At 39.0% G+C, this 12466-nt stretch overlaps 1 protein-coding gene across 3 annotated transcripts in view; it reads left to right on the forward strand.

The window, feature by feature from the left end:
- Positions 1-12466, forward strand: part of RNF19A (ring finger protein 19A, RBR E3 ubiquitin protein ligase) — a 73427-nt gene that overhangs the window by 56313 nt on the left and 4648 nt on the right. For all 3 annotated transcript variants that reach the window (XM_072410833.1, XM_072410834.1, XM_072410835.1), the window contains exons 4-8: positions 1253-1397; positions 4640-4802; positions 7731-7845; positions 8783-8944; positions 11645-11858. In XM_072410833.1, coding sequence (XP_072266934.1) covers positions 1253-1397; positions 4640-4802; positions 7731-7845; positions 8783-8944; positions 11645-11858 — 799 coding nt within the window. The remainder of the gene's footprint in view (positions 1-1252; positions 1398-4639; positions 4803-7730; positions 7846-8782; positions 8945-11644; positions 11859-12466) is intronic.

A 12466-nucleotide genomic window follows, 5' to 3' on the forward strand; every position in this document is an offset into this window, starting at 1 on the left:
CACCATTTTGCATAACATAGTGAACTGAACAATTAAATCTAGTTAAGTATCACATCTAATGGCATAGGGTGGCCAATACCTTCCATAGATTCAAGCAGTCTGGTGGGCACAGCTCTGTTCCTTGTTATATTTAAATTAAATACATATTTTCTATTGTGTAAGATTTACTCTTCTCTGCCTCAGTGCCTAATTCTCTATTAGATTGCTTGCCTAAGGAACGGGCTGATGAAATAATCCCATTTATGATCAAATCTTTTATAGGCCTGTACATGTAAAGACATCTTTAATTTCTTGTTTAATCTGATGTATCCCATAAAACGGTTACCTCATCAACATTATTACGCAGACTCCATGTTTGTGTGCTTGTCTGGCATTTACCTTGTCATTTCCCAAAAAATTAAGTGACATTGCAGCCTTGATTCATTCCTTAATTGCATAATTGCTTCCTTAAAAGTGTTTATAAGCGACACATATAATCCCTTCTAAATATTATTGTGTGGGTTTTTGGACTTTACTTTTTTAAGCCCCATTTCTAAACTTCAGAGGTCACCTAAGTCTGACAATGGCTGCTCTGCCAATTTCTTGGGTACAAATATTGTCTCCCAGCCTCTGGGAGAATATAATGGCATCATTTAGGTATTTGTATTATTCTGAGCCACAGCACTTTACTTTGACCGTCATGACCGGTTCTATTTCTTCATATTGTACCTTTTATATTTAAGAGTTTGGTAATTAAATTTTTCATATTCGTGAAATGTAAGAACCCTTTTGTGTGTCCTGATTATACTGGTGGTGGTCAAATACTTGGCACCTTTTTCCAAACTACTCCACTTGACCTAAATTAGTTATTAGCCAACTTTGGCCTGTTCTTATAGTGGAATATGACTTGAGTGGAGTAATTCCCCTCAACCGCTTCAGCCTTATGATAGAGAAATTTAACAGAAGGCTATAAAACACTGCAAATACTAACCCTTTCCTATGCTATCTAAAAGTAAGAGTTGGAAAAGTAGAACCAAAGCAGGTTGAGTGGTCTTAATTCAGGGGACACACAATGGAGCCAAGCTCATCTAATAGAATATATATATATATATATATATATATATATATATATATATATATATATATAATCATATGCTTTTTTTGCAACCAACTTTAATATATTGGCTTTTACAAAGAGCAAGCTGAACCTGTATTTTAGTGTCATATTCCGGGACTGATTTGGACTGTTGCTTTTTTGTTTTCTCCCAACCAGCGGATGACATTAAACCTTGCCCAAGATGTGCTGCTTATATCATAAAAATGAACGATGGGAGCTGTAACCATATGACGTGCGCAGTGTGTGGCTGCGAGTTCTGCTGGCTCTGCATGAAAGAGATCTCGGATCTCCATTATCTTAGGTGAGTACAGATGGAACCAATCATACAGCCTTCAAACATCATGCACTTAAGCTCTGTATTTAGTGGTAAGCTTAGAGCATATGATGAAGAGAAAGGTAAGATGGAATACTTTTCAATGAAGCCATAAAACAAAGGAAATCAAAGTATATTGTTTATGCCAACGGTCCGAATTTTTGGGGTTTGATATTCAGCAGTCATTAAAGGTGACTGGGCTGTACAGTTGTTGCTGCAAAGTTACCTAAAATATCCAGTTTTTCCATATGAAACTGTTGTGGATAAGGTGTGTAAGGATTGCCTTACAAGACTGCAACAGATTGGGTTGTTGCTCTGCTGGCAACACTAACTAATTACATCGGTGTAGCCCTCAATAGGTTTGGCAGAGCCTTTCCTCTCTGGCTGGTGCTGATGAGACATCAATTGAGTACACTGTGATGACGTCATGGGAGTTATTATACAGGGCCTAAATAACATCCCACCCAAAGTAATACAGTTCTTTGCAAAGTCCATACTGGCAGTCACTCAAAGAGGCTCACAATCTAATGTCCCTACCATAGTCATATGTCATTAACACAGTCTAAGGCTAATTTGGGGAGAAGCCACTTAACCTAACTGCATGTTTTTGGGTTGTGGGAATAAACCAGAGTGTCTTGGGGAAACCCACGCAAACATGGTGAGAACATACACAGTGGCTCAGAGGTTAGCACTCTGACTTTTGCAGCGCTAGGTCCCACGTTCGAATCTTGGCCAGGGCACTGCATTGAATTTGTATGTTCTCTGTGTGTCTGCGTGGCTTTCCGCCCATATTCCTAAAAAAAAGAAACCTTAGACTGTGGTAATGATATATAACCATGGTAGGGACATGAAATTGTGAGCCCCTTTGAGGTACAGTTAGTGACATGACTACGGACTTTTTTATAGCACCGACATAGAATGCAGCACTTTACAAATATTAATTATTGCAAACAAGATTTGAACCTGGGACGTAGCCCTCCAAAGACTAGAGTGCCAGGCCCCTGGGCCAACTGTTCCGTCTGGGTATTACTTAGAGAGTTGGCTTAGTTTTTGTGTGTACTTTACCTTTGTAGATTTGGGTTCAGAGCTGTAGACATGAGATTGGGATCAGAAGATTTGGCCTTTCTATGTTGAGAAGTTATTGTTGGCAGCAGCCCTTATTAAATATATTAAATAAATAGCAATTCCCTAAACCTTTGGCAAGATGTTGCCATTCATTCCTGTATACATTAGGTTTTTTTTTTGGAGTTCAGCTTCAACTTTTTGAGTTATGAAGCATAACCGTTATTGCAAGCTGCATGAGATTAAAAATGAATCCTTTTTGTTCATCGCCATCACCTTTTAATATTCCTTTTCTGCTCGGTGTGATGGCAGTCACCTTTTATGGGCTGACACTTGGCTGCTCTTGTTTATAGCATTTCCTCTGCAGTGTCCTTCAAGACAATTACAGCATTGGAGGCTCAGAATAGACGGGTTTAAATAGAAATCGTAAAATGCGCTGACTATTTTCAGGCTCTGTGTTTTGTCTTGATTGAACTCCATGCCAGCCGCCCCAAGATTTTATCTTCACACAGTAGAAGAATGCCGTTTTCTACATTTGCTTGTTGTTCTCTTGAAATGTTTTGCAGGGCAGTCACAAAATGTAAGAGTTGAATTTTAAGAGTGGATTTGGGAAATCTGGGGTGGGATGTAGGGGGGTGATAATTTTTCAACATAAGTTTTTCAGAAGCTTCTGTATATAAAATATTTTCAGCACATGACTGGTCAGCGTTGTCTTTGACCATGTGGATTGTTTTGTCCTTTTATAAAGCTGAGGATACAAAAAACACCATTTAACGTGTTCTTGGAATGGAAAGATACATGGCCTCCTTCTAAAAATGTTAGATTTATGTTCATCCTTTCATTATTCAACCCAGAATTTTTTTTCTGCTGCGTAGGAAGGTGCTGTAGGTGGGTGGGGGTCCCCTGTATTGTGACCACACTTTTCAGTAACCACTTAAAAACAGCTGGGTGCTTACTGAAAAGTGCTGGTGGTGCTCCCAGCTAAATGAGGCTGGGGAGAACCCTGGCTTTAAAATGGAGTCACTGACCTAGATATATTCATATTATAGATATAGACATATTACGCAGTGCTGTACAAAGAACATAGTGATGTCACTAGCTGTTCCTCAAAGGGGCTCACAATCTAATGTCTCAGTCATATGTCTTTTATACATTCTAAGTTCAATTTTGGGGGGAAGCCAATTAACCTATCTGCATGTTTTTGGATTGTGAGAGGAAACACACGGAAACCAGCAAACTCTATGCAGATAGTCCTGGCCAACCTGCTGCAAAGGTAACACTTCCAGGTTTGTCCTATACAAGGAAATGATGTTTATGACATTTGGAAACATTCCGATATCAACACAACATCCTTGCATTTGCTTCCCACCTGTATAGTGAGAGGTGAAGCCACCCCCCCCCCCAACTAAACTTGCCGTAATAATGTAATACTCTGAGACTGATTACAGCTGAAGTGGGAGAATGGTTGCGATTCAGACTTCTGGTTTGGAAACCTTTGGACACCTTTCAATTGTTCTTTTAGTATGAATGCCTTCTCACTCTAGGTAAAGGTCTATAGTCTATTATAAGGTCTGACCACATGTATTTACTGTGTGCAGAATATTTGTAGAAATACAAACCAGTTCTGTGTGGAAGAACAAAGGAGTTTTTAAAGGTCAGGTCGCTAGTAATTGTTTCTAGAAACCTCTTGTTCCCAGCCCATGTACAAATCCTTACAAAGTTCTGTTCTAACTTTCAGTGTATTTTTCCAAGTGGAACACAAAGGGGTTTCATTGCTGACCCCTCCTAACAATGCTTTTTGCCTGGCTAATATGTGGATTCTGTACAACAGTGTTTGGAAATTGGCCTGTAGTTCATGAGATTTGCCTTTATAGGCTACATGCTTGTTTGACATCAGTGAGAAAGTATTTTAAGATGAAGGCACTCAGGCTAATGCTGTTTTAGGCAGGACTGTATTGGCACCCTTCAGTGTGGGTTTTCTGTAAGGACCAACACCAAACATATTATCTTTTATATAAAAGTTCTTCAAATTTCATTTAAAAACATTTAGGACTCTCCTTCAGTATTGGGGATTGTTGACATAGTTTCTTCCAGCTGTCTAGCCCAATAAGACCTCTACAAGTCATATTTATTCATTCATTCATTCATGTCGTTATTGTGTCCTTCAGCCCTTCAGGATGTACGTTTTGGGGGAAGAAGCCATGGAGCAGGAAGAAGAAGATCCTTTGGCAGCTAGGGACCCTTGTTGGAGCCCCTGTTGGCATCGCCTTAATAGCTGGGATTGCCATTCCTGCAATGATCATTGGAATACCTGTGTATGTAGGACGAAAGGTATGTACTTGTGCTCCAAGAAAACCTGTGATTGTATATTCTGTGACTGACTTGTACAGACATACTCAAGGTGAACTGGCAAATTCCAATTTGGGTTTATGTCTGCAATGGGAATATGAACGGAAGTCACACGGAAACCCCATTTCAATATGTAACACTATTTTCCTGTGCAGTATCTACTGTGTGTTCATTTTCTGCCATTGCCTTTGGGGAAACCACTCTTCACTTTTTGTCCCTAAGATACCAGGCATTGAGTAAAAATCTCTACAAAGTTTTAATTGCATATATCTTTCAATTGGAATATTCATTCTCAACTCATGTTCTGGTGACAACTATTTTCATTGCCTAAATATCTGAGAGAGGTCACTACAACTAATAGAGATCACACTATGGATAGCTGTAGCAGATCTCAAAACGCTGTGGATCACAAGTATGGACTGATTCTGTATATCCTGTAGGTCATATTCCAAGCAACAATATGTGATAACATGTACAGGGGCTATTACCATAATACCTTGCATATCAGTAGAAAGTTCATATTTCTGGAAATACCACATGGTTTCACCACACTATGCAGAGTGCTTTTTTATGCTTATTTAGCATTTCATGCCCATTATATAAACTTACATAATATGCGTGAGATTATGTATCTTTTTTTTTTTTTCCCTGTCTCACATGCCAGTACTGTTAAACATTTGGTCTATGGGTGCTGTAGAAATGTTCCAGGGTGGAATAAATAAGGAAGGAATATGTAAGAGAATCTGTTATTGAATTTTATGCCTAGAACATGCAAGCAAATCGACTAATGGTCCAGAAACACTGCACAAACATGTATGGTATTCTGAGCTTTTAATACTTAGATAAAACTTGATCAGGACTTATTCAAGCACTTGGACACATGACAGTATATAACGCCGACATATTAGGTGCTTTACAAAGTCCATAGTCCTGTCACTAGCTGTCCCTCAAAGGAGCTCACAATCTAATGTCCCTTCTATAGTCATATGTCCTTATGTATACTTTCCACTGATATTTACCAGGACATCCAATCAGAAGCCCAACATTGGTGGCGTATGATTAGTTGGCTGCTGATTTATTTTAAAGTTTCATTTCTGATATAATCATTTTATCTGATCGGAAATCAAAATAGACCAAAAAATTCCTGGAAGTTAGCAGTGCAAGATCCCTGTATGTGCTTGTCTCCAGCATGTCCTTCCCGACCATAGAAATTTGACATATGTGCATAGCTTTAGACGACAATGACGTTTTGTGTAATAATAGGTGAAGTAATTCAAATGCAATTTAGAATTTCTCAGGAAGTGCATGGCCTGAATCTTTTATTAGAATATAATGGCCCTTTAAAAATGCTGCCACAAAATGCATAATCTGTTGGTTCTGCTGCTGAAGACATTGTTCGTAGGAAAACAAGTTGCTGGGCATTTACTTGTAAAAAGATCCACCCTGGCATTAGGAAACTTCTTTTTTTTTATCTTTGCTTATTTCCTTTTTATGCGGTTCTACATTACTGAGTACCTGTTAAGCAAGAAACAGGGAGTGGTGCTGCCTTCTGCCAGGCATTGCGACCGGTTTATGTTTAGCTATAACAATTCAAACGTAAAGCTTTGGTTTGACCAAATGTTTTTTTTACAGCAGATATAAACATTGAACATTTGCTCTTTAGTATGATAATTTATTCAGTTCACTGCTACCATTTGATGGACCTGATCACAAAAGAGCTCTAGTGATCAGCCTGGAAAATTCTGTTCTGCCAATACATTTATCAGGATGTTCCCTGGGTTCCACCTCACCTCACTTCACTGTTTTCTTGATTAGAAAGCCAGTGGTGCCATCTGTACATAAACGTCTTGTATTCCTGGCTATGTGAATGTGACTGGTCAATAAAGCAGAATGTTAACAAATTATATCACAACCAGGCAGGTCCTTTGTTGCAGATGGGATAGGCATTGTCCCTTTACAATAAAATAAACTTACCTTCTTTATTGCATTTTTTTCCTTGCGCAATCCCAGGCGCTGACCATCTTTATCTGTTCCCCTTCCAGATCTTTGGCCATCTTGATTTGCAGGGCTAGGATGATATAAGTCATGAAAAAGGATTGCAAACAGGCTGATAAGTGCAGAAGGGGCATTCCATGTTCCTTCTGCAATAGAAAAAAAACTGCAGTATTAAATTGGGGGACTATAGTTCTGCTTTAACTCAACGGCAGTATGTACAACTTGTCTGTGCACTAGTAACATATTCTTTATTGTCGCTATGTATCCCTTTCCCAGTAATTAAAGCCCCTTGTGATACAGAAGTCTCCTTGGCTCCTCTCTTTAAATGCAGCCAGTGGGAGAGCCGCAATAGTGCTCGTAGACTTCATAGAAACATCTGCTCTTCATTGCTTTACCATGCAAAGACTAATCCTGGCAGCAGAAAAGAAGTTCTCCGAATGCTTTCCACTGTGCTTGAAAGAATAGTTGAGCACAAATGTATGATTTGGGAATGCTGCCTATAGGGCTCAAGGGGGGCCAAGGTGTTCTACAGAAAGCCTTTTCTTCGGAGAGTAATGTAGAATTGGGTGATTGTATGGATTTTTGTGAAAAGATTAGGTACCGGTAAGTATTTAGCACATGAGAAAGGTGTAATACATATATGATACACACTTCACTCACCCATCTACAGCATTTCACTTCTTCCAAAAGCAAAATGTGAAATTGTTCCCTATAGATACTGTTCTTAGTTGGATGAGTGGGGATGATGGCGGTTTAGATTCTGTTTTTGATGGTTGACTGATGGCCTTGGAATTAATTGAATTATTTTTTTGAGACATTCTAAGCGGCTATACATTATGTATGCTTATATATTGGTTACACCCTATGTCTGTGTGTAAAAATATTCTAATACCGGTATCTCTAATTCCTCTCCAGATTCACAACCGATATGAAGGTAAAGATATATCAAAGCACAAGAGGAACCTTGCAATAGCGGGTGGCGTCACATTGTCCGTCATTGTTTCTCCTGTTGTTGCTGCTGTAACTGTAGGTGGGTGAATATGAAAATTGCTTTATGATCCTATATAGTACCTTGTAATGATCATCAAAAGTATGATAGTACCCTGTACTTCTGATTTTGGGAAGATGTAAGACCAGATCCGTTAAAGCATTTATTTGAGCTTTTGATAAAATAGGAAAGGCTATGACTTCCCATGTTTTCCTAGCCATCTGTGTCCCTGTTGGTGATGGGAGATAAGAGAATCTCCCCAGGGGCACACAAATGGCAATTAAACCCTGAAAGTCCTGTTAACCCCCGGTGTGAGGTGTTTACTAAAAGTGTTTACTTTTAATTCATCAGTTCACATAAAACATCAGTTCACATAAAATTTGTGTAAGTTTCTCATTCAGCCTAAAATCAATTAGGTGAGTTGGCTTCCTGCTGAAATGTGGGGGTCGTTAGTGTGACCAAATGGTTTGGCCGCAAAATTTACAACTGATTTTACAATCTCATTTAGATTCAAGCCATATACTATTTAATGTACAGCGCTGCATAACTTGTTGGCGCTATATCGATTGTTTGTTAATAATATACTATGCAATAATTTCAATGGACTAAACAAAATCATCCAATAGATTAAAATTCAACCCAACATAGATAGTAGTTTCCAACGTTTGGGTGACATGTCATTCAAAAGTTCAGTGGGCAGGGCATTTTTTTCTATTATCGTATTGATTCATATGCTATATTATATACAATACTATTATTAAGGAAAGAAAAAGCTGCATAGTGTATGCCTGGAATTTCTTTGTAAGTCGTGTAATACCCTAAAATGGTTGTTTGTATCACCTCATACATAACTTATCTATATACATTTTGGTAGATCTAAGAGAGACTGTGATACGTGTGGCCAGTGTTGGCAATAACAAATTGCTGCTGGTAGGAATGAATGTCTGCTGCTAATGTAATCCTTTTCTTTATGCTGCAGGTATCGGTGTACCCATTATGTTAGCCTATGTCTATGGCGTAGTTCCAATATCACTGTGCAGAAGTGGAGGGTGCGGAGTGTCAGCCGGAAATGGCAAAGGTGTCCGCATTGAATTTGATGATGAAAATGACATCAATGTCGGTGGAGTGAACACAGCTGCAGGTGAGAGCTGCGAATGTCCTAGCTATAGAACCTTGCAATAAAACTGTCCTTGTATGATGATATCTCAAATCTTACATCAGCACGTATTTCCCTTTTCAAAATAGACTAAAAAATATAAAATTAGATCTTCCCATAAAATAAGGGTTTTAGGAAAATTGTATAATAGAAGATGGATCCTCTTTGAACCCAGGGGTCTCTTTTATCGAACCTGTGATGTCTCTCTCACCTCTTCCTATATCTTCTTCCTTCACCTTTCCTCCCACTACTTTTCTCATCTCTTCCACAACCTTCGCTCACACTTTTCCTTATCTTCTCCTCAACATTTCCTCTAATTCTCTCCCATCCCTTCCATTCAAAAAATGTTTCAATACCCTTTGATCAATGGGCAGATCTAGAAGTCTGTCAATCCATTTTAGGATCCAGAGGGGATCTTTCAAAGGGATTCATTTCTTCTAATCAAGCAGTTAAATGTAGAAATCGCCTTCACTTTTTTATTTTATATTTTGCTGTTTCCAAGTAACCAACAGTTCAGGTTTAATAAGTGACTACATTTCGGCAAAATTTTCCATGTCTATTACCCATAGTGACCTCATTACTGCAGAAAGACATGAGAAAACATGCTCACCTGTATAAAAATGAAGGTTGAACGAACAATTAAAGCTGTAACGCACAGAACATATCACCTGTTTTACTTTTCCCTTTAGTTAGAAATGTTTAATAATACTGAGTTTTGTACATTTTGTACAAAGATCCTTTTCTTTTTGGCCTGAATTTAGATGATATTTTTAGTTTCTGCCTAAATATGTTGTACCCCAACCCAAATCACCTAAGAATAAAAAGAAAGCCATTGTTTTACAAGTTATACATGCTCTATGCTGTCACAGCTCTTAAGCTTGTACTGCCCATTGTGTTCTATAACAATTAAAAGGCAACCTGTCGCCCCCTGCTGGTGGCTCTAGAGTATGACAGTTTAAATGTACTGCTGGAAATTACATAGCTGCTTTCGGTGTCCTCCTATCCATCTCCTCCCTTATAAGGAAAGATTAGAATCCGAACCGCTCAGCAAGCTTTATTAAGGCGGAGACCTCCGCACCCAAATGAAAAATGATACGCTGACACTTCAACTAATAGGGAGATGTGACTTTAGCCTCCATTGACGTGTATAGACAGCCGGAAGAGCTAGGATGATAATCAGTTACTTTATGGTAAATAGTTGTCAATCCCCAAGTTATATTTAAATGTTCCATATCAGTAAATTGAGATGTTTGGTACTTTTATGGCTGCGGTTTTTCTAGACTGCAGTTACAGTGGTATCAGTATCATATTTGGGTGACCCAGATTAGTACGCATGTAAAATGGGGGGGAAATATATACAGGTATGTAAATTAAAAATCATATATGAAGTACAAGGAATACAGATAACAGATAATACATATATGTATTTACTCATTATTAGAATACTCTAGCAGGACATTTTTGCAAAGCAGACAGCTTGGCTGTGTTTCCCAGCTGCCTCATTGCATTATAGGGAGCTCTATTAATGCAAAGGGGTGAAGGAATGGATGTTTTCTGATAGGAAAACCTGAATATGACCATAAAGGGACTCTGTACCCTGTAATGTCAGGTTAGTGTCCTCTTGTATTGGATCCTATCCTTCCTTCAGGCGGTCAGCTTTATAGGTGAATATACTTCTTGTATTACATTTTCCTATTTTGTGTATTATGAATGTTTTCTGGCAAATATGCTTCAGTCCTCTGTCCTAGGTCATGGGATAAGGAAATATAGGTAATATACAGAGTTTGTTCTGCCAGTTAACCTAAGCTATGTTCTTTCCACTCAAACTGTTTACTTTGCTAGAAGGGGAACTCCACAGAGTGTCCTGCGGTCAGTTTCTCCATCCTGTTAGCGTAAGCCCGGCGGTATTTCCTTCATTCCATGTCAGGAAGAATGTTTGTGCTGTTCATTTTCCCTGGTTAACTCCCTGCATCGGGCGTAATAACAATGTTCCCCACCTTGTGGCAGAAAATGGTATCTGCGCTCGTACTGCTTTGGGGTGGGGGAAAAATAAAACATAGAACAAAGCAAGTTCTACTTAACCTGATATCCTAACCCCCACTGCATATTCAGATATCTCGCTGTTTGAGGTGCTTATAAGAACTAAATAAACTTTGTTGGGTCACTCATTTGCATCATACTGTGATGTGATTGAGACAAGCTGTGCTGCCCCTCCACACAATTTGTTTGATGATATGGGCACAGGCATAAACATTTTTAGGGGTGGCTGGTAAAGAACACATTTTAGATGCTTTCCAACTATAAGGAAAGGTGGTAAAGTGATAACAGGTCCGCTTTAGTGATTTGTAATTCATTGTACCGGCATACTTTTCTTCTATCAATGTCAAGAGTTCTTCTCAACCAACAACTGTGATAAACATAAGAATAAATTTACATTTGTTTTCATGATGATGAAGATCAGTGAGAAGGTGATTGGTATTATGTTTGGGTATGGTTCAATGTACAAGATGGACAACGTGCAGCCGTATAGGTCTGGTGAAGCTGCATTTCCGGTATTCATTGCTGGCTCTCCAGGTATTCCTTGCTGGGATATGCCGATCTCACACTGGTTAATGGTTGTTTCTTCTTCATGTGTACGTTGCACATTCGTTTTGCTCTAACATTGTTCCTATTTTATTTTTTTAGATGCCACATCTGTAGCTGAGGCTCGCCACAACCCCAGTATTGGAGAAGGAAGTGTAGGAGGAATGACGGGCAGCCTAAGTGCCAGCGGAAGTCACATGGATAGGATCGGTGCAATCCGGGACAACCTTAGTGAAACAGCCAGCACCATGGCACTGGCGGGCGCCAGCATCACTGGCAGCCTCTCCGGAAGTGCCATGGTGAATTGTTTTAATAGGTAAGGAATTCTTCCTCACATCTAATGGGTAACTTAAAAATTGAAAACTTTCTGCAGCAAAAGATATTTGTTCAACAAAAGTGTTTTCTGCATTGCCTGGAGATTTATTTTAGGAATTTATCGTTATCAAGAAGTGCCCACAGTGTTCCTGCAGATTGGTGGGCTGGCTGTGAGGCTCCTGTACTCCCACCCAAGAATTTGGCAAAAGAAATATCTCAATTGTTGTCATGCTATCTCTCACACACCTACATCAGATTGGTGTTGCTGAGTTTTTAAGCCCCAGATTTACATCTTCTGCTGTGGTAAGGGGATAAAGTTGTTTTCAAGGTTTCTGATAACAATACAAATATTTTTGTGCTTTGTATTTCATCTGATATCGCCTTGCAGCTTTATTTGCTTACCATCTTGTACATTACAAAGTGTTTGAGTTTTGGAACAATTCCTTTACATCACGATAACGTGGTAAAAGCTGCTGTTCCCCTTGAAATTGGCTTAAGATCTCTGATGAAAACAAAGACTTGCTGCAGTGTAAATGCGAGGAGCCAGCGTCTTGATAAACAGGAAAATGGTTTGTTCTTGTAAAGTGACTGATGTACTGATTAGACTGC

The sequence above is a fragment of the Pyxicephalus adspersus genome, chromosome 5 (genome assembly GCF_032062135.1).
Source record: "Pyxicephalus adspersus chromosome 5, UCB_Pads_2.0, whole genome shotgun sequence".
NCBI classification, from domain to species: Eukaryota; Metazoa; Chordata; class Amphibia; order Anura; family Pyxicephalidae; genus Pyxicephalus; species Pyxicephalus adspersus.